Source organism: Aspergillus udagawae (genome assembly GCF_001078395.1).
Source record: "Aspergillus udagawae IFM 46973 DNA, scaffold_3, whole genome shotgun sequence".
Taxonomy (NCBI): Eukaryota; Fungi; Ascomycota; class Eurotiomycetes; order Eurotiales; family Aspergillaceae; genus Aspergillus; species Aspergillus udagawae.
In genome coordinates, this window is record NW_025091266.1 from 4,340,418 (window position 1) to 4,362,865 (window position 22,448).

At 44.9% G+C, this 22,448-nt stretch overlaps 5 protein-coding genes across 5 annotated transcripts; 3 read left to right on the forward strand and 2 right to left on the reverse strand.

The window, feature by feature from the left end:
* Positions 1-1,785: 1,785 nt before the first annotated feature.
* On the reverse strand, positions 1,786-3,488 carry Aud_005366 (bifunctional terpene synthase/polyprenyl synthetase family protein; the record flags this gene model as incomplete). Its single annotated transcript, XM_043290295.1, has 2 exons — positions 1,786-3,193; positions 3,244-3,488. The coding sequence occupies 2 exons, from the start codon at positions 3,486-3,488 to the stop codon at positions 1,786-1,788; spliced, it is 1,653 nt and encodes a 550-aa protein (XP_043146230.1).
* A 2,810-nt stretch (positions 3,489-6,298) lies between these two features.
* On the forward strand, positions 6,299-6,720 carry Aud_005367 (uncharacterized protein; the record flags this gene model as incomplete). The annotated part of the gene is made up of 2 exons (XM_043290296.1): positions 6,299-6,383; positions 6,440-6,720. 2 exons carry the CDS (start codon positions 6,299-6,301, stop codon positions 6,718-6,720), a joined length of 366 nt encoding a protein of 121 aa, XP_043146231.1.
* A 159-nt stretch (positions 6,721-6,879) lies between these two features.
* Aud_005368 (uncharacterized protein) lies at positions 6,880-7,202 on the forward strand (the record flags this gene model as incomplete). Its single annotated transcript, XM_043290297.1, has 2 exons — positions 6,880-7,105; positions 7,186-7,202. The coding sequence occupies 2 exons, from the start codon at positions 6,880-6,882 to the stop codon at positions 7,200-7,202; spliced, it is 243 nt and encodes an 80-aa protein (XP_043146232.1).
* Positions 7,203-7,546: 344 nt separating this feature from the next.
* Positions 7,547-8,283, reverse strand: Aud_005369 (uncharacterized protein; the record flags this gene model as incomplete). The annotated part of the gene is made up of 3 exons (XM_043290298.1): positions 7,547-7,588; positions 7,778-8,077; positions 8,182-8,283. The coding sequence occupies 3 exons, from the start codon at positions 8,281-8,283 to the stop codon at positions 7,547-7,549; spliced, it is 444 nt and encodes a 147-aa protein (XP_043146233.1).
* A 168-nt stretch (positions 8,284-8,451) lies between these two features.
* On the forward strand, positions 8,452-9,042 carry Aud_005370 (uncharacterized protein; the record flags this gene model as incomplete). Its single annotated transcript, XM_043290299.1, has 1 exon — positions 8,452-9,042. One exon carries the CDS (start codon positions 8,452-8,454, stop codon positions 9,040-9,042), a length of 591 nt encoding a protein of 196 aa, XP_043146234.1.
* Between the last annotated feature and the right edge of the window lie 13,406 nt (positions 9,043-22,448).

Below are 22,448 nucleotides of genomic sequence, written 5' to 3' on the forward strand. Positions count from 1 at the left end.
TGGGTTCGTATACTCCCTGTGGCTGAGAGCAGATATTTGCCGCAGCTTGAAGTCGGGTAATAAGGCAATTGGGGGTTGGAGGGCAATACGTTGGCGGGTGCTCTGCGGTATTGTTCAGGCCTGCTTGTACAAACGCGTTAATGCCATTGACTTATTGTATGGAATTCAGACGTACAAAGAAAACCAGGATTGCAGATGTTAGAAGAAGACAGCTGCACTGGGTTCTCGCCTGATAGGCACTGTGTTGAATTCAAACTCATATTGTTCTGTCCAATATGCTTTGGTACGCAACTCCAGGGCAATTACAGGAAGGCTATATATCTCATTTAAAGATGTTTAAAAAAGTTTTTTCTACTCTGAAGTCAACGCTTTCCCCAAATCAACTATGCCTACAGTAGCTAAAGCACTCCGTATAGATTCGAGACTTTGAAAGTGACTGATAGTCATCTGACAACCAGATATTACGAGATATATTAAGCGGACAGCAGTGATTATTTACCCTAGTCGGATAGTAGTTCGTCTTTTCCGAAAATTCAGACGATACCACATTGAAAAGAATATAATGCTCCGCAGTATGCAGATGATTTGTCACAATCTGCAATCAGTCCATACTATGTTCTGCCCATATAGTTATAGTTCCCGCCTGCTTTCGACGATGTCGCCGTCCCACATAATTCAATAGCTTTGCTTTCTTGTCAAACTCAAAGCTCCTTACGAGCTAGGTCCGGGTTAACAGCTCTTCAATTGCAGAATAATTCCCGATAATGATACTAGATCCCTATGTTGGGTTTCATAGCATTAAATCATCGCGACGTTCCAGGGTCTATCTTCAGGTCACGCTTCAGTAACTGCACGACCAGCCAAAAAATAGCCAAGGCGTTCGTTCATGCAGCTCAGCCAGCTCAGGGGAAGTTTAATGTCCCAAAAATGAGTCCTTGAGTGTGAGTCAGAACCATCAATGGACCGGAGTTCAGCCAGCCACATTCTCACACTGATAGTCCGCGCTGTTCCACTTATCGAGCAGTCAGTTGCAGATCATTTTCTACCTTTTCTTGTAATAGGCTTGTGCAATTTTGCTTTGGACTGAGGCAGTGCATCCTCATTTATTCCTTGTGCTCAAGACCAATGAATAATGGCCACACATTGTTGTCCCATCCTTATTTGGGACTCCGCGGAAGGCGGATTTGACAGGTCATAGCTAGGCGGCCTCTCCCTTTGCGCTAGATCTGCGCAAACAATGACAAGTCGACCACTCGGCCGTGTTACTACATCCTCATTAGCGGCTTAGCGTTGATGCCTCCTGAGCCGACGGTTAAATCTCACCCTGATATGTCTATTTAACCTCAATTACAAATCAGTACCCTCACAGTGCCATTAGTAACGAATCATATCATCGACCTTACTTGATGCATGTCCGTGTATCACACACATTTGTCCACTAGTGTACCTGCACTACCACTTTTACTAATTACGCGATTGGTCCAGGAAGGCAAAATGAAATAAATATGCAGACAAAGTGTTCTAGCTTGATTCATTGAATAGGCTAGAAAGTGTCTAGCCCAACTTGTGAAGCTGAAAGCACGTGAAGTGGCCATTTCATGGTGTCAAGGTATCTTGTCACCTTGGAAATGCCCATCGGGGAGCGGTTCAAATATATGTGTATTTTTCCGTGGTGGTGTTGGCCTAGCCTTGTATCCAAGGGACATAGGATCCTCGGGACTATTAAAATATTTTTATCATATAGGACTTCATTTCAGAGAGAGTAAGATTCATTAATACAGGCTTCTATGGAGCTGTTATATTGCCTAGCAGGGTCAGGACCACGCGAAGGTCCTCGTTTGGCACTCCGGTAATGGCTTCCAAGTTGGAAAGGGCGGCATCTGCCTGCTTTTTAAATTTCTGGAGGAGCTCCCACGTCTGCTGAAGTGCACCACTGCGCCGAATCAAGTCAAGGATCTGCATCTTGACGTTAAATAGAAGCGGTGTTCCCGGAAGCCTTTGCCGGAGAATTCCCATGATAATCCTTTGGGCCTTGGGATCGGTATTGCAACATATGGTGAGCGGATACGATAGCTTTCCTTCGTCTAGATCCTCGCAGAGTCCCTTCTGCGCCGTGTACTGTTCGTCTTGCAGATTTTGATAGTCGTCTCTTACTTGATACCACCGACCTAGGAGTTTCGTAAGTCGGTTCAACTCGGGAACTGGGACCGTCTGGGATGATGAGAAGCAGTGCATCATTCGAATGATTATATCGAACATCACTCCGGTTTTGCCATCAACCATAGCCATGTATTCCTCAGTGGACGGGCAGTATCCCGTGGACTTCCAGTTAAGATCCCAGCTCTGGCCTAGTGCCAGCTCTTTAAGGCCCTCCAGAAAGATGATAATCAGGGATGGATGTTGCTGGTTATGGACAATAATCCTGGAAGCCGCTTGCGCTACTAGGTAGGTAGCACTGTTGATGCATTGGGCTGAGCCGAAGACATGATGTGTTGCGGCATTCCCTCGTCGCAGATAAGATGAGTCCTGGATGTCATCGAGAATGAGAGACGAGTTGTGGAGGTCGTCAACGATGCCCTTGACGGTGTCCACCAGGTGATGGGGGAGTTGGAACCAGATGTTCAGGGCGTCGATAACTTTTGACCGCATGTTTTTGGATGGTAGGGATTGGATATAGTGCACTGGATCCAGGAGAGCCGAATTGCCAAGGGCTACCAAACTTACGGGGCCCTCATTCGGTTCCTCGACTCTGTCGGGTATGAAGATTTCTTTCCTAACAGAGGGATTCCCAACAGATGGAGCGCGGCATTTGTACCTTTCACAGGCAGCACACCAGATATGATGGCCGCCGAGAAGCACCTCAAGCATGACTAGGAATCTCCGCACATCCGATGGGACATCTATAGCCGAAAGTGCGAACTGTTTCACTAGGAGTTGGTACTTCCGCTCGTCCTCCAGGATCGCGGCTCGGAGTTTCTCCTTGGCTTGCTGCTCGGATTTACCCTCCCTGTCCATGACTGTCTTGACCGTGTTTTGCACCCTCTGGCCACTATCGCGCTCAACTTCCCAGCTGAAATAGTCATTTGTGTTGGCGAAGATGCGGTCTGCAACGTCCAAGATATGTTTGATCTGTCTAATATCCTCGTCCGACAACTGAATGCCCAGAGAGAATTCAAGTATTCCCCACATCGCCCTGAAACAAGGAGGTTAGGATGATTTTCTGCCATGGCAAAGAAGACATACCTTGCCCCGACAGTCACGACTCGGCTGGCTACAGAATCTTCAAAATTGACAGGCTCTGTTTCCACCATCGACTCCTGTGGCTGGACCCAGCTTTCCAAGCATCTTGACATTAGCGCTTTGCCGTTCGCCCCATACTTTGCCATGAATGCAGTGAGTTTTCTCGACATAAATGCATTGCCTTTCAAGCCTTGTATTGAGCTCAAGGTAGCGACTCCCAAGGAGGTCCGTAAAGCCGAAGTAGCCATTTTATGATAATTTGTGGTATGCCCGAGTTCGTCTTTGTCGATGACATCTTCCTCCTCAATTAGCCTCAATGTCTACCAGTAAAACAAGGATAGAATACCGTCGTGGATAGTGCCTGCCTCCAATATCATAGCCACGTCCGGTAGCCTTTCCGGTAGACATTCAGGGTATACGAGACTCGAGATGTGGCCGACACATGAGTTCAACCGGCAGGCGGAGCCCAATGCCTCTTGAGGTAACGCAGACGACACCTCTTTACTAAACATCTCCGCTGATTTTACTGCCTGTGCATCCTGTTTATGGAGGCGACTGGGAAGCGTGGTAAAAGCAGCAGATGGTCGAGAATGAGTGGTTTCATAGGGATTCGAGTAAATAAAGGCAGGCGAAGAACGCGATCTGCCAGAGAGGGTCTTGCGAAATCTATCCTTGAGTTGCATGACTATCTCCTTACACTTTAATATCAAAAGGTGTCCAAGGTTCGAGAATAGCAGTGTGAATCTTGGAATAAAGAGATAGACCAGGAGGCACTCTTTAAGCAAATTCGAACATCTATCACTTTTCTTTTGTCATCCTTTGTGATGTAGGCTAGTCCATTTTGCTTTTAACTTAGGTTATACAGAGTAGTCTAGACCTAGTACATATAATGCATAACTTTCCCAAAAGAGAAGTGATCTTATTTAGTAGTATGCGTAGATTTGGTAGAGGCGGAATACTAGCTTGGATCAAGGCTAGACCCGAAGATTTGCCATCCTTATGTACATTCTAAGCTACTTCGCGTGCTAACAGGTAGTGCGTTTTTCAACATCCAAAAGAACTCTTTTCTTTCTGCTCCCGCCTCAGCGCCCCCAGTCCTGGTCCCCGCACGTAGCTTTGTCCATTAGGCTAATAGCATACTATATCCCCATGAGTTCTGCGGCGTGGACTGACCCGTTGGCCAATGGCCCAACGAAGGCTTGCTTTAGTTATTTTACGTGTTGGTTTTTGTCCGGTGGCACTGTCACTGCGCCAACATGGTCGTTGTCTGCGAGGCATCAAAGTAAACAACATAAATTGGGCACGAACCTCCCCCAAAAGGGGAGCACCATATACTTTTGACATCCCACTATAGATAGAAATAATTAACATGCTGGTGTTTATCAGCTGTGTAGTGACCAATCCCGGGTCCGCGGAGAAGCTAGTGTCCAAGCCCAAGCGCCAACAGAATCCATGATCACCAGACCCGAAACCGTGCTCCCTGCCATACACTAGCTAATAGATACGCAAAGTACTCTCGTGGAAAATTATAAAATACTCTGTTCTACAAATCTCTTTGTGTATGAGATATCTATTACAATATCAGAATATAAGACTAACTTTCGGTAAAATTGCTTTGTATGCCTCTATTCTAGAACATCATAGATCTCGCGTAGAGAGATAGGTACAATATTGCCTAAAAAATAACACTCGGTAACTGACCGGAAATGATGCAGTGGGGCCAGACCTGCAGTGTAAGTAGTAGTCTAAGGTCTACCAGAATTACTAGACGAAAAGTAGGTATTTGAGGGGAAAGTCTCAGCGTCTCTCATGCAGACTTGCGAGCTTGATGTTTTTTCCAAACGAACCCGGGTTCAATGATTGCATCAGCTTTCCAGAGTCAACGATCCTTCTAGTTATTCAGCTTCAGATGGCATTGCATTGGTTGCGCAGAACCTCGAAGTGACAAGTGAAGTTCTACGGGCTTATTTAGCGGTTCGGGTTATCATATTAGAGCATTGTTGAAGGCGTCATTACCTTCCCTTGTATGACCCGACCCGCTGCGGACGAACAATAACCTAGCCAACAAAAGGATAAGCGGTCCATTTATTGATCCAGAGGATCGAACTGACTGGCAGTATGGAGTGGGCCTGACCATTTACAGAGGAAAGTTTCCACTAACCAAAGAGTAAGAGTATGGCACCTGGAGATCATTAATATAATCCAAGTTCATTAAGGCCCCCAGCCCTGGATGGCGCACTGGTCTAGCGTAATAAAGGAAGGTTTTGAATAAACCTAAAGCCAGAAAGTTTACGATTGTGTTCATCAAGTTCAGTGACCAAAGCACTGGGATCTTGGAGCTGTACTAACCAAATCTGCTTCTTAGCGTCAAAAATGATAAGGGGCTAATTTAAATCCATATCCTCAGCAAAAGTACTCATCCCTCTGGGATACAACCCACAAAAATGCCACACAACCATTCAAGCAGATGCTTTCCCTCATAGACTATCCACATTCGCAAGACAATCGAAAATACAATTTCAGTGGCGAAGCTACCGAACCAAACCAGAAATGACTAATCTCTTGCAAGTCCATATCCCGGAGAGTATACACGTCCCCAGGTCGCCAGGTCGCCAGCTCAAAGGCTGATCGGTCCTGGATCACTCCGGAAATTATCCTGAAATCAGCTCAGCCCATTTTGCAACCTTATAAACTTGACTACGCGTATTGCGACTGGTGGACCGCGTACCAAATTGGCCAGCGTGTGGGCGATCGTTTTTCGCTGCACGAACGTGTCTTCCTGGCTGGCGATGCAGTCCACACTCACTCGCCTAAGGCTGGGCAGGGTATGAATGTGAGCATGCAAGACAGTAGGTTTTCTTGGTCCTGAGCGCTCAAGCTCGGAGACTCACGTGTGGATTAGCGTATAACCTGGGATGGAAGCTCGCGCACGTAATTAAGGGTTACAGAGAGGGACCAATTCTCAAGACCTATCAGTCCGCAAGAAGGCGAATCGCACGAGACCTAATTGCTTTCGGCCAACGCTTTTCGCGGCTTTTCTCAGGACGCCCGGCCAAGGATGTCCTGGATGAAGAGGGAGTCAGCATGGAAGAATTTAGGAGGGAGGGCATTTGAGAAAGGAAACAAGTTTACAAGTGGCATCGGTGAGCTCCGCATGTCTCTCAATATCTATTTCCTAATGCTAATCTCGGTTATGCAGCGGTCAACTATGGTGCCAGTCTCATCGTTGCGAAGGAAGGCGACACCGCAGACCAAGGCAACGGCACTGACGTATCAGGCAACCAGGGGGTCCGAATATCCAGCAAGCCAGAGCCGGCAACGAAGATTGATATTGGCAAGCGTATGCCCAGTTTCAAAGTTTTGAGTCAAGCGGACGCACGTCCGTGGCATCTGCAAGAACTGTTGAAGAGCAACAGGCGTTGGCAGGTGATCATTTTCCCTGGACGACTCACCAAGCACCTCAACATGCAGCGCTTGTAAAATCTAGGCGAAAAGACTCCCAATTCATTCGGTCGCCGATATACACCGCCAGATTAGTCGATCGACAGCGTAATCGAGGTCTTGACAGTCCACGCCAGACCTCAAACAAGTATCAAACTCCTGGATCTTCCGGAGGCGTTCCATCCTCATCACGGCGACATGGGTTGGGATTATTGGAAGGTCTACGTCGATGAGGAGTCTTATAATGAGGGACATGGTCAAGCTTATGCCAATTATGGCATTGATCCAAGCCGTGGTGCCAACGTCATTCTTCGTCCTGATCAGTATGTGAGCTGGGTGGGAGAGCTGGACGACCACGAGGAAATGTCGCGATTCCTTTCTGGCTTTATGAAACAGCAGGTGGCCCGGAAGTCCGGGGCTAATAGTGCTACAGCACTATTGTAGCCCCCTGTCTATAATGGTATGTTTCATTAATTCGATTGTTTTCCTATTGTTGCTTCATAGAGACCTGGGCCTTCTAGTAGTTGCCGATTTGTTTAGACTTCGATGGAACCTTCTTTGCACTTATTGCCACACTTACGCGAGTCAGTTAAGGTCAATAAAAGCAAATCTCTTATTCTCATTGGGTACTCATTTGGTACCTACTACCGCTTCTGAAATATCCATCACTCAGTGAAACAGTCCTCGATGAACCGAACTCGAGGGCGTGGGCCTAGGGAGCAAATATCTGATCGTTTAGAATCGCTACATTATTGCGACGGGACTTGCGGAAAGGAATGAGCAGAATCATGACCGAAAAATTGTTCACCCTGCACATAAGCTCTTTGATTAACGTAATACATAGTTTGTTTGTGGGACCCACACTCTATACAATAGCCAGCGGCCGAGAGGAAGCTATCAGATCGAGCTAGATGTGTATAAATTAGTATGCATCCAAGACGAAAAAGATCAAGCGGGACCAATTCAATATGAAAAGATTGATTGAATACAAAGCGTGCGGTCGAGGGCATGTTGAAATACCCTTGGATCTATGTCGAATCTGCCGATACTCGGCGGTTATAACACCGGAGTTGCAAATAGACCCAGGCTTACATACGAATACCAAGCCGCGCTGCCAGTCTCTGGCTCGGAAACTGCGCCACGCCAGCGCAGAATCGACAGGGACGGAGGACAAAGATCTCGATAGAGTGCTTGTTGAGGCTTCAATGGTTGTCATTCGCTGGTTCAGGCGTTCGGTGTCGGCGTTGATCTTGGTCAGCGCTTCAAGCACCTTGGCCATCCCCATGGCGTCGCTCCTCTGGGCGTTGAGCGCGTATTGGCGGACAGCCCGGATATATCCAGTGACATATCGATCGTCCGTGCCATTGTTCTTCAGGTGGTTCAACTCGGCGGGCCCCTTTTGCGATGTCGTCCATCGAACTGGGGTGGGTCAGCGGGTATCATGGTGTCAGAGCATGGAGCGGTAACTTACCGCTAGCAACTTATGGTTCACATGAGAACCTGCTTTTCTTTGGCCACGGCTATGGCACCCAAGACCCGAAGCAACGGCACGTCATCTCCAGGGGTACCAGAATTTGAGCTCCGTGAAGATCGAGAGGTCATTGTGAAGGTTGGACCGAATCGCGAGCAAATTCGAACGTTATCGCCGAAGGAGCTCGTGGAGCGGACAGAAAGACAAAGAGCGACGGTTGCCGACTGAAGTGCTCCACGGCCTTAGCTAGCGGGGCAAGCTTCGTAGTAGCTCGAGAGCTGCCATCAGGCGATGTGGCCATGGACGCCAGCGGTGCTGCGGGAGCGGAGCTCTTCCGTAAGCACACCGAGTGGCTGAGAGCATTCGGACCAGGCTCGGTCGTCCAGGAACCGTCATGGGGAATGGTGGCATATAATATCCCGGTGAGATCGATGAAGCTTATCCCAGAGACGATGGCTGACGTTGTACGTGAGCTGCTTGCACAGAACAACTGGGGCGAAGGTGCGGCGATCCAGTATCTTGGCTGGTTAACATGGCCGGGTCCACGAGCAGAGGCCGCGATCCTGCTCGAGTTCACCAGCCCAGTCGTAGCCAAGCGCGCGATCATCACCGGCGTCGTTTGGGGAAAGCAAATCCACCACGCCGTGCGTATCCGTAGAGAAAGGCGGACAAAGCTATGCAGGAAATGCGAAAAACCGGGCCAAATTCAGTCACACTGTTCCAACGACAATGTGGTCACTGTGCCATTGGTACCCGACCTGGGAGCGTCCATCGACAAAGGGAAAAACGATACCGGTCAGATGTCCCAATTGCGGTGGAGGACCCCGCCCATAGTCAGATTGCGCAGTGAAGAGGGTAGCTATGACCGAGGCGAAACAAGCACTCGCTGATCCCCCTGCCTACCACCGCGTGCCACTACACTACCGGAATGCGGAGAGTGATGGCAACACGGCACATCATCTGGTCAGATCAGGTCGTCCAGAAAGGAATGAGCTGGACATGTCGGTATATGCGTAAAGAGACGACAGGAAGAGGAACCATCCCAGTCTTCCCAGCCGATCGCAATCGACTTAGAAACGGAACCACCTATCCCGGAGACACCGAATAGTGAGGCTGGCCAATTTGCGTAGTCCAGAAGAGGACCGGCCGAGCATATATCCGTCTCGCGGCCGCATCCAAACGCCGAATTCGCACCGAGGCGAAGGTCGAGTGAGAAAGGGCGTGGGCCAAGGAGAAGTCCAGCCGGCCAACAAGATGTCTGATCAAAGCACCGACAAAGGAAACCCTAGAATATTAGTCAGGCCATCGTAAGGCCACGGTGTCTAGTCTGATGTAGCTGCGCACTGGCCGAGTCGGCCTAGCCGCTTATTTGAATCGCATCGACCGGCGCGAGTCAGCACGATATGACTGTGATATAGGACACTAGACAGTCGATCACGTCTTGCTCGAGCGCCCATTATACCAGGACGAGCGCGAATAGATCAGGAACGCTCTGTCCGACCTGTGGATCGCCCTCCGGGCGCGACGAGCTTCTGACGCGTTCTGAAGCGTGTACAATAGTGACGGACTAGATGGTCAAGACAGGTCTCTTTGGTCAGTCCTAGGGAGTTGACCCAATGTCTCTTGGGCTAGATGAACCCGAAAGAGTTTGACCCGTCAGAAGAGTGTAACGGAAGAAGATGGCGCCCGTTAGGACTGCAGTGCCAGGTCCACTGTACTCCCTTGATCAAAGCGAGTGCACCAGTGGCAAGCGACGGCCTCATTAGCTGCGCAGACCTGGGTGTGAAGTTAGCACCGAGGACATGAGTTACAGCGGTGCTAAGGGGAACGACGTCTGATTCCGACTTCCATTTGTTTATGTTTGTTCCTATTTGTGTTTATCTTTAATTCGAGGTCGACCATTGTCCAATAATTACAGTTTGAACTATCGCCCCCGCCACCTCCCTTTTCTTACCGCCTTCAGAAATTGGATGATATGACGTTTTCCCCATTTAAATCATGAGGGCCAGATTTCAGGATGGGTATGCACCCACATAACCTGCAAGAACGGAGACAATACGTTGGTGATATATATGAGACGATGTCTGAATTGGTTCGGGAAGTGACCTCATATTTACGTTGCCGTCTATGTTGGACCGAAGTCTGGAGCTTGTTGTCATTGTGGTAATATTCCTCGGCCTCTCGTCAATTACCGTGGGTTTGCGATGCTTCGTGCTGCTGTATTTGACACGTTGTTTTGGCATGGATGATGTATTCTCTGTGGTGTCTCTGGTATGTCTCCCGCTGACTGGGTTTTTCCCCATTTGTCTCCATGGTGAAATCAGGAATTGGGAGAATATTATCTAATTGCATCTCAGGTCTTCTTCATCCTAAGCTCGGTTTCTATATTCATAACTGCTGGAATCGGTGTTTTTGAGCATGTTTGGACGAATATCCAGCCAGACAATCTCCGCGTGGGACTAAAGGTTAGTACCCTCAATCAACTGACTGATAAGTGTACAATTTATGCTGACAGATATTTTCTAGCTTCTCTTGGTATGTGAGATTTCATATGTCGCAGCCACGACTTTTGTCAAAATTTCTGTTGGGATATTTCTCCTCAGGTTCTGCGTCGAAAATCTCTACAAGAGGATTATCTATGTTGTCCTTTTACTTATCTCATGCTTTGGTATCTTCATACTCCTGTTTCTTCTCTTTCAGTGTCGCCCTGTAGCCGCTTTTTGGGAGCAAGCCATTTCCCCTTCTCTTCATGGCAATTGCGATGCACAAGGCACAGTGGTATCTATCTATATCCATTCGGCGATAAACAGTGCTGTGGACTGGGTACTGGGTATCATTCCCGTTTTTATCGTCTGGCGTATGCATTTGAGCTTGCATACGAAAGTTTACATAGCCATTGTCCTGGCCTTTGGCTCTTGGTATGTTCTGCATCATACCTTTTGATCAACTATAGTACGTTCCTTAGTGGCAAGCTAATTTTTCTCCCCTTGGGTTCAACAGTGCAAGCATTGCGACAGTAGTGAGGTTTACGTATATTGGAGATTATCGTGACCCCAGAAACCTGTTCTACAATCACGGCTTGATAATTTGGTCGGAGCTGGAAGTCGGGATAGCCCTTATAGCGTCGTCAGCGGCAACATTCCGGCCTCTCCTCATCCAACTCAGATTGTTCGTTCGTCGGTACAGATGCCAACACGCTAGTCAGGAAGCGCGCGACCGAAGCCTACAATTGGAAGTGTCTCCTTACAACCCAAGAATTGACAGTCTTACGGAGACGCAGCTATGTAATAATTGTTGAAGGGAAATTTTGGAATTACAGACCTACTCGTTGACCCCCTGTCGATGTACGAGTTCTCCTTCGATTGCCCTCCCTCTTAGTCGTCAGCCCCCAAATAACGTACTAAGACGTGCAGAGCAGGTCGCTGGGGTCTCCTGCTAAAGTACAGTCCGACAGCCTTGGGTGGCTTCAGTCGAAGGGACCTGGTAGGTGGGGTTGGAATACTTTTGGACACCACTATACCAGATGAAAACTTGACGCAATGACCGAAACTGAACTAATGATTCAACAGAAAAGCAAGAATGGATAATGTCTTCTCCATTATCAATTGATTGCGGCTCTCAATAAGCTGTCGCAACAGAAATTTACTATATAAGACCGGAAAGCTGCCTTTGGCACTTTTTGGCTTAGCAGTATATTTTCCCGTCTCAAGAAAAATGACAGATTCGGATTGTCATAGACGTCATGTGACCCTAGGAGGATACAGGTCTGTCCCGCGGTGACCTAGGATTGGTCCGCCAACTCCACCAAAGTAGACAATAAATCTCAACTTTTCAGCGCTCGACTTTCTATAATCATCGCTGCTGCTGCCCGGGTCAGTGTCAATCCTCTGTTGTCGACACTAAGCCGCGATTCCAAGCATGATCGCGAGCAGCACGAGAAACGGTCTTTGTGAGGGTAGGCATAGTCATCCGCGACAGAAATTTGGCCCATAGAGAGCGAGAGAGGAACAAAGTACAGCATCACAATATTCTCGCAGAAGATTAACACAAGCCGCATGGATGGAAACTGGTGCCCAACAAGTGAAGAGATTGAGTAACTTTCGCCACTTGTTACCGAGTTTGCGAATGGACCGCTGGTACTGACCCGATAGGCGGTATGGTATGGTGGATGTCGTTGGTTCGTCAATGTACTGGCTGCCAAGTTCACAGTTCTTTCGAGCAATTCCGATTGCAATTTCGGCTTCGCCGTAGAACCTTTCAAGAAAATATGGCCCGAGTGATAAGAACCTGGCCGCCTTGCAGATGTGGTTTCGCCAGATACTGTAAAACAGTAGGATTGCTCACGACAATTGTCATGTGTATTTTCCTCGGTGACATCTGGATACGGGGAAGCATCCTCCGGACATATAAGTTCGCCTCTAAAACTGCGCCCAGCTGGGCGTAGTGAGCGTTTAGCACGTCGTCGCTGCCTATTGTCTGACTCGATGTGACAATGTCGACTTGGTTAACGCGGACGACCAGGCCAGTTCTAACCAAACCATTGCGGATGCTAACACTGGTGAATAGCCAAAGGTGGGCATAACTGGTCTCATGTAGGTTGTCTAGAGTAGATCCAACCGATGTAATCAACTCACAGAGTGTCTGTTGCCAGATTCTACTGGAAAGGCTTGAATTACCTCCATATCCGATAAGCACTGCGGGCCATGGACCGCCAATATCTTGAGCGGTGAGGAGAAGCTGCCGTCCTGTCCAACTGCCGCCGCTTGACACGGCCAGAAGGGATTGTCCATCGATAGTGTGTAGCAGGTAATCTAGTGCTTTATGATCCGTGCACGTAATCGTGTGTAGGTCAACTCAATTCCCGCCTCGGCCTCAGCAACCGCGAGAGCCGTAGTTTGGAATATGCCAACCATAGCCTGAGCTGCAATCCTCTAAATATATTCAGACGCCCGATTCCGGGGGGAATAATAGTATCCTTTCGGGCAGGGCACTACACGGATGCTGCGGAGTCGATCTTCAATGCAACTATGGAGTTAAATAACTGCTGAGCAACCGATGGCGGTGGCCTCGGAGGTGTCTTAGTGCTAGAACGGCCTTTATTCCTTTGCTAGCAGCTTTTCTCATATATAGCTTAAATTAAAGCTCATGATTAAGTAACACGCTGAAGATCTTCACATTAGGCGCCGGCTTGACGGCTGCACCGTCTACATATAATGGAATAGCGGGGAGTTGCCGTTGCCGCTACTATGAAGTGGATGAAAGATGTCTTTTCAGCTTTAAGGTTGTGCTGGATTATGCCGCCCATTCTAACGCCTATGGGATTGCCTTCTACTAAAGCATTGTTGTGTTCACTTCTATAGACAGGCCTACTGTCCATCGTGTGTAATCATTGATAAATGCGATGGCTCCTTTCTTCTTAGTGATAGGAACATTAGCTAGGCCCTCATTAAGGAAAAGGAAAAGGATTGGAGAAAGCAGCGAGCCTTACAGTAGCCCTGTGTGTTGGATGTCCACTTCTTCAGACTGATGCATATTTACTATGATTGAAGCGCCGCATAGAGCAGAAGCTATCGACCCACCGGACTAGGATGTTTGTATCTACTGCTTAACTAGTCTCTGCAATAGCACTCACCGATCCACTCTGTTATTGGCATCTTTTATATTAAAGCTTACTAAGCTGAGAACCTGTCCCTCATGCCATGCATCATGTATCTTTTCCACTAGGATGTTAAGCACTTATTTATATGACCGCCTCCATTGCGCACTGAAGTAATTTAGAGGCAGTGATTGGTGCTTTTCCACTAAAGCTAAGATCTTATTAGTGACTACTGTTTCTAGCACCTTCTGAGGCGTTGCTAACAGTGAGATAGGGTGGTATAACTTTAGTAATGCTGGGTCCCATCCTACCTTTGGTAGCACTGCAATCTTAGCTACTCTCTAGGCTTTAGGGAAGTAGCTAAACTAGAGGGAGGCTTAAAGATCTTAATAATCTTGTATTTTATGGTTAGCCAGATTTATTACTATAAATTATAGGGAGTCTGTCTGGCCCTAGGGCTCTCCATAGAGCTACTTCCATAAGGACAGCTTTAACTTTATGTAGGGAGCTTACTCCCATTAGGAGAGGGTCTAGCTGCTGCCTTTCTTCCCCTAGCTTATCTAGGATATTAGGTAATAGAGGGAAAAAAGCCTATATAAGTGTATATGCCCTTTCCTCATCATTATTAAACATCTGATCCACTAATGTCTAAACTCAATGGCAAACTCAATGTTAACTATGATAATACCTTAATAACACCTTAACAACACCTTAATATTAGGATGGCGATGCTGGGACTCGCGGATCTCTGGGGTAGTGTAGGGATAATCCCCATAGATTGCTCCCCAGGTTCTAGATATCATGCTGCCTTCTAGGTGTTATTAGTGTTATTTAGGAACTCCTGCTAGTGTTATTACTTGGTGTCTTAGATTGCATAGTGGTACTGCCTCCTTAGGTCTAAGGTAGTGTTTCCTAGCTTAGTCAGGGCCACTCTATATCACTAGAATTATATGCACTGGTTCTGTGTCCTCATGTATATGTCTCATAACTTAGTTAATTTGGGCCTATTTAATAAAGGGGAAGGGTTACTAATAGCTATTTACTATTTAGTATAAGGCTAATTCTAATAAGTAAATATAGAATTCTTGGTTTGTCTAAGGTGGGCATAGAGTATACTGCTGTATATGTGAACCTGGTCTACTTAAGAACTATATTCTGGTAATTAAGTAGATATTTCATTATAATGGAATTCTTTAATGGTCTAGACAGTCACAAAGGGTCATCGGGACTGTATTCCATTGATTAGCAGAAAGAGACTGATGCAGAAGTCCACTAAGGCTGCTAACCTTAGTCCGCAACACCGCCTTGTGAAAAGAGAATAGTGATATACACAGGTAGCTGTGAGCCAAAGGCTAATAAGGATAGGAAAAGCTTAAAATGGATGAAGAATATCATTACAAGAGGTCACCTTTATGGGGTAACCTATAAGCTCTATATGCCTTTTAGTTTCTGCTAAAGTGGTAATTTCTTTAAAGAGATTTAAGTCTATATAGACCTTAATAGACTCTATCTTTCTGCGGCTCGCATTCATAATATTTAATATTAATCCTGGCTGAGTTTCACAGTTTAGCTTATCTGATATTCCAAGCCCTTGGTCAGTCATGTGGCAGAGTGAAGCTGCTACTATATATTTAGTAAGCCTTTAACAGATATAGACTTGTTAGTTTGTAGCCTGCTCTAACTTACTAGTCCATCCTTTTATAGATATATTAAGGTCTATTTACTGCTTTTATTCAGATTAATATGTTTTTTCTATACTCAGCACTATCTATGCTCTAGGACCTGAGATAATAAATTTTATGTTCCTTAAGACCACACTGCTTGAATTCAAGCGAACTGTAAATATAGTGAATGTTTTTATAGTACTTATTAAGTACCTAAAGTTCCTTTATAATGTTAGCTAGCGGGCATTAATATATAACACTATGCATCCTAGCCTTATACTAGAGAAAGTGCCCTGACTTCACAACAGTTTAATACTTTAAATTCCTTAGCCTAATACTTAGCATGGCCTTGGAGACATTCTATCTCCCTAGGCAGAAAGAGTGGGCTTGTACTTAATAAAGTAACTGTGAATGGGAGCATGAAGGATGCATAGTGTTCTATTAAGAAATATCTATTATTTGAATTCCTACTAGTTATGCTATTCATCTGTGTTGATCTACCCCATTACATGATGGATGTGTTAGATAGATACCTTCTATATATATCATGGATTAGTTGCAGTGTCCTAGAAATAGCACCCGCAGATCTTACCTCTGCTGCTGCATCTTTGCCTGTGGTATGGCGTTGGCCTTTGTAATTACTTGTTGGAGTGTATATAATTAATGATTATTACCCTAGCAGAGTTCCTGTGCTGTGGAATGTATATGGGGCTTTGTATTGATATATAGCTTAACTTATGTATGGAGATTTTATGTTAAGTGTGTTAGATGTAAAGTACCTTCCATAATTTAAAGTTAGGAAATCTCTTAATGGAGAGGTGAATGTATATTATTCTTGCTGAAGCTTTAGAGAGCAGTTTATTATCTATGATGACTTTAGAGGCACTAGAGGGGGACTTATTATTTTAGGCTCTGTATTAATAGTAAATAATCTAACTAGGTATATTAAGCACTCTGTATCTATCTCTGCAGTTTTGGCAACCATATCTTGATATTTACTAATTAGAGGAGACCACTGCAGCAGCGCATCTTTTGCCTATGAGGGAAGAATGCAGGGCCCAGAAATTAGGTAAAGCACAGCATTATTAAAGGGGTTGGTTAGTGATTTAGCAGTCGAAATAGTTTTTGATCTTTTGTTAATGGAAGACGTGGCTAGAATTATTGCTATAAAATATAAGCTATAATTTTTAACTATAATACAGAAGGCTTAATGACTTACGTAAGTCTATAGGACTTAATTTAACAGTGGTGATGAACCTGGTTCTGCCATCTAGTATACTGACATAGCATCGCGCTGTACCCAGTGGTTCATGTTGCTCAGAAATAGTTGTGACTCTGTCAGAATGTTTGGTCGTAATCCCTGGCAGACAAGGACTTGATTGACTGGCTACTAGTTGGCACTCTGGACAGAAGTGATGAGAGTCCACTAAGTGGTCTTAAAGCTCCTCGCCGGTAGCAAAGTCTTGTAGTTGAGAACAGATCGAACAGACATAATGTCTGCTGGACGCTTTAATATGCGTATATTGGCTTGGGTTGAAACAAAAACCCGCCTACACCTTTCACACCATTGATGTCGTGTTGTCTGCCTGCAATGGGCGTAAAGTGCAGACTCAGAAATGAAGAATCATTCGTAGATAGTACATTCGTAGTTAACGCCATCATACGCGAGATGCGGGCCCAAATCCATATTAAATTACGTGCATCAAGCTGCAAAAGAGTCCCGTAAGAGAGAAGAAGTGAAGGATCCAGATTGCTGAATGACTATACAGAGATAGGGGTTTGGTGGATGCATCTCAAGATTGATGCGAAGAGAGTAGATACTGATAGTCACTTCAAGCTTGGACAGACCAGGGCGCGAGTCAAACTAGGCTGCATCGATTGTATAGATTGGAATGTCGGTGACCTGATTGCGGGGAGAAAGACATTTTGCCAAATCATGTCTTTCAATTAGCCGCTGGGTTGCGCCAGACCATGCAGATCAGGCCTTGCTGCCATCTCGAAGGTTCGAACGAATCAGATTTAGCTGCGGAAATGTGTCAGGCACTGCGGCGCTAATCTTTCATCGGCTTCCGCAGCCCAAGAGCATCATCTTTCCTTGTCCATGGAGGGGCGATCCGAAAAGCTACACTTGTCTAGTCACTACATGAAGTCGCCGATTCTCTAGTTCCGGCTGGCTTTCGACGCACAATACAGTACTTGCTTCCATGTAGGGCTGGGACCAAAGTTCTAACCACCCCGTTGTTGTGGCAGCGGATACCGACCAAGGCCGAGGACCGAGCAATAATATCAAAGACGAACGAGCTGAATGAGAACTGCCCTCCACCATCATGGCACTCGGCCACGAAATGCTCGCCGCTGCTCTGTACACGCAGATTTCGCCGAAGTGTCCGTCCAAAGGATAGTCGGCCATTATGAACAGTCCAAATCTCGTGCAGGGACGGACCTTCAATCAACTCAAACACTGAAGTTTATCCCTTCTTAGTCAACAAGATCTATACTGTGCCATCCCAGACCGATCCTGCTCCGGGAGGCGCCCCATGGCTATTTTACAGATGCACAACTATCAAAGGCCCGGTCGTCGGGAAAAAGCATAAAGTTAACCTGCACTGAGAGGTACAGACATCGATCATCAAACCCTGCTATCGGGTCTTCAGAGAAGGACAAGAAAATTTCATGACTATCCTCATACAGATAGAGTAGACTCGGGTTATTACATCAGCATGCCATTACTGCATTGACGTTTGGGCCCCTGTTGGGGAGCAGAACGTCTGGTCCCGCTGTGGGCGTGATCTATTTTTGCTGCCTGGGTTCATTTCTTCTCCCTGGAAGATCCTGTTATACGTTCATAGGCTAGAGCTCTGGATCCCCTTCGGGGCAGAATTGCCATCGGGCTGCGTCCGCTCAGCATACAACCACCACAAATTGTCGATAACCAGCAGTGCAACAGCGATATACAGAGTTGTGGTGACTTGGTTTACCCACTCAGGTCTTGGGGTGACATCTCCCTGCCTTTCATACGTGAAACGCGAGACAAATAAGGAAATTTCAGTGTGAGAGTGTTATGAGTGTTATTTAACTTATCCATGGTAGCTGTCGTCATTTTAGCCATTACAAACTAATACATGTACGTTTTCCTTCACTTTCCTGCGTCCTCTCTGAAACCCGGTGTTATTGAACCCCCATTCTAGGAGCGTGAAAACATAGGCACAAAAACACGCTGTCCAAGCGAAATAGGATCATTCATTCAGAGAAGCGGACCTCATTCTGAAAGCTAGTATTTTGGGAAACTGCGAATAATTTCTCGCAGCATAATCGCGCAAAGGATCTCTGAAACTTTCATCAAAATTCACCTCTTCTAGTGCGTCAACGACCAATCCTGCACGGAAAAAAGGTGCCAAGAGCTCGTGCAATGGACGGTGGAAGCAGAACTAGTTTTCAGCTCACGTAAATGAATGATCTTTTACTGAACATAAAAAAAAAAAAAATGCAAGTTTCATACCGGTGATTCAGATCTCAGATCCTCTGAGAAGAGCAATTGTCTTGCCGGTGGAACTTTCAGATAGCGCTTCAGAATGAGGGACTGGTCTATATGACGCTTCCCAGTCACAGCATCTTCACGAACTACTATCTGCCGATCCGCGCCGGACGTGAAGAAGAGCGGATGAAGAAGGGTGGCAACGAAGCTAATAATAGAGAATTGAGCCCCGTAAAAGATCATAACAATATGTTATGAGACAACTCTTACCAACCACCTAACCGTAAAAGTTGTTTTATTGATACCGCTAGAGGCTCGAGATCGTGAATGTCCATTAGGCCCATGTTCATTGTTACTATGTCGAACCCATCCACCTGTTTTGCGAATAAAACCCAGATGCGTAAGTGGGGTGGAAACTCTCAAATAGTTAGGCAAATTAATGGCATCGACTGACTGTTTGACAAGTACTCGAGATGAACTGTTCCCAGGAAGATTTATCTGTCACATCCAAAACATGAAATGAGACTCTGTTCTCAGACAATCGCCCTTGTTGGCACCAAGTGAGGGTTCGGGCACGTGCTCGTTCTATCATGGCCCTTGAGCCGTCAGTTGCAAACACTAAGGCGCCTTCTTGGGCCAGCCACCTAGCGACGAGACCGTTGCCAGTTGCTAGGTCCAGGGCGCGATTCCCTGACTGTGGAGAAATCAGCCTTTTTAGCACCGGTAGTTCAAGTGCAGAGAAATAGTCGTTTCCATTGTCACCCATCTGTTCATCCCAAGAGGCAGCGTGATTGTCCCAGGGTAATATTGAAGGATTGTCCGAGAAAGGAGTCTCCATATTTGTCCGTTAGAATGCAACACAGGAGGACAAATGTTGGAGTGAGAGAGCTGGATAGATGTAAGGTGTAGTGATAGTAATGGACACAGCTGCGTGAAGTGAGGCATTTAGGAAACCTGCTTTGTTGGCGAGTTCGCTGAATTTCTACGCAGTTCTATGTAATACTTGCGGTATATTGAATTATATGACCGCTTACCCGATCTGGAAGACATACGAAGTGGCTGAGCACTGCCACCCTTGGCAGAATATTCGATAGTATTCGATCGTTCGAATAGCTTCAAATTCCACCGCTATCGAGAGGGATAAATAGTAGCTGGATAGTCAATCGTTTAGAAGAGCAGACCTTCGTTGATTTTCAATTGGCCATATAAATTACTAGTGATCCATGAACGGTACGAGATTAGCGAATTCAACACGGTATAAGAACGATGAGTCATGTTTTACTTCCAACCAATATCCGTGACTAGCCCACCCACACCGTAGTTTCCAGCCAAGCCGCAATTTCCAATTTCATGGTATTTGAAGCTATTCGCAAGGCATTGGCTGGCTATCTATAAAAAAAAGATCACCATTTACTTCAGCTGCTCTCACTGCTTCAATTAATATATTACTCTCCCGTGTAGGCATTGGTAGTAGCTTATTACCATGCACCTTCTCCCACTGCTTTTATAATTATCTCTTCTCTATAGCAGCATCTTTAGCCTTCCTTAAAGCAATTGATCAATTTGCATCTCGTGCCCTTAGTATACCATCCTGACTAAGTGGCTTAACATGTCGCTTAGTATATTAGCGCCGTAGGGGGGCTTGCGCGGCCCTAATTTAACTAATTAAATCATTCGCCATGGCCAGGTGTAGACCTCGGCAAAACCCAACCCAGAACACCCCCCTTGAGCCCAAGCCCAGCCCAGAACCCAACTGGGTAGCCCAGTTGGGTTACCCAGGTTGTTTTATTTTAGTAAAACTTATATTTTAATCTAAACTAATAATACCTTGAGTAAGATTAAGGATTATTTATAAGAAGGTATATTATATAAATCTAACTTAAGTTAGATTTACTAACTAATAATAGGTCTTATGCCCTCTAGTATAAATATACTTAATTATTAGAAATAGTATAAGAATTATTTTTCTATTCTTATAATAATAGCATAAGACTTCTTAGCTATGCCTATTAGTAGTATAAGGGTTAAGTATCTTTTTAATATATCTTAAGATATCTATTACTACTATTAAAGTTATCTTCTCCCAGGCATAATCCAAGCAATAATAATCTAGATATATGCTAAAAATTTCAAACTTTAATAAGAATTTACAGGCATTCAGGATAATAATGATAAAGATAGAGGTATTATTAGAGATAAAGAAGATAGTACTAAGCTAGTAGATATACCTAACTATATTAGTAAAGAGGAAGATATTAATAATATTAAGAAAGATTAGGTAGATTTACTAGATAATATATAAGAAGATAATCTTTCTCTATTACTAACTTTATTTTAAATAATATTATGTCAGCCCTAGGTTCTGCAGTAACTAATTCATCACTAGCATAAATATAGTAAATATCAGGCAATGCTTAATGGAAGATATTAATTTAGTATATTAATATAATATTAATTTACTTATTAATACTCTTATACTACTAAATCTAACCTAAGTTAGATTTTATCTACATGAACTTATAGAGTACTAACCTTACATAGCTATATAAATAAAACTATATTATAATAACACAGGTTCTAGAGAGTCTATAATAAGAACCTAACCTAACCTAACCTAACCTAACCTATTTTTCAACCTAAAACCCAAACAGGTTCTTATTCTCAGAACCCAACCAGCCCATGGGTTAAGAATTCTGAACCCGGACCTGGCCTAAGGCGGGTTTGGGCCAGGTTGGGTTCGGGTTTCTGGGTTGGGTTTAACCAGTCTATACTATACTCTATAGTTTAAATATATTTCTATAGTCATCAAGAGTACCTTTACACATGTAGCTTATTAGCTACTAGAACATGATAATATTATCTTAAGACTTAGATAATAGATGATTACTAGTATTAATTTATTAAGAGATAGCTGAATTACTTAATATTTTATATATTTAAGGGCTATATATTAATTAAAACTATATAGATAACTAGAATAGGTGTAAATAACAGTACTCTATTGTCACTACCCTGGGATCCGTCTCTGCTGTTCCTGCTAGTCACTGCTTTGGGGATGATATAGTCCCTGGACTATATCCGATACTTGCCTAAGGCCTACCAATCAGGTAGCCTAACAAGATACTGATAGGGTATGGGTCTGTACAATGGTATAATGATCTAAACAGGATTAAGGACAATCCAAAGATACATAAGAATAATAACAGCAAAGATAGAAGCAAGGCCTATTAAGTACATATACTTAATAGTAAAAGAGTAACTAATGAATTAGACTAGTAAACTTATACTTAAGTAAATAACTTATATTAAACACAAGGAACTAAACTAAGAGTGCTAGATATAATAATAATAAGTGTCCTTATATAGTTCCTCCTTAACTACTATTTTGACTACCATCTCATGGTAGTTGTCTGTGGTAGTCATATACCATCTACCATTGCCAAGCCATGGTATATGGTAGTTAGTTATATAATATAATAGCCATATTTAATATCCCTTTAGTAAATATAAATTGTCCTCCATAACAATTAGTCCTTACCATAGATCAGTTACATGGGTGAC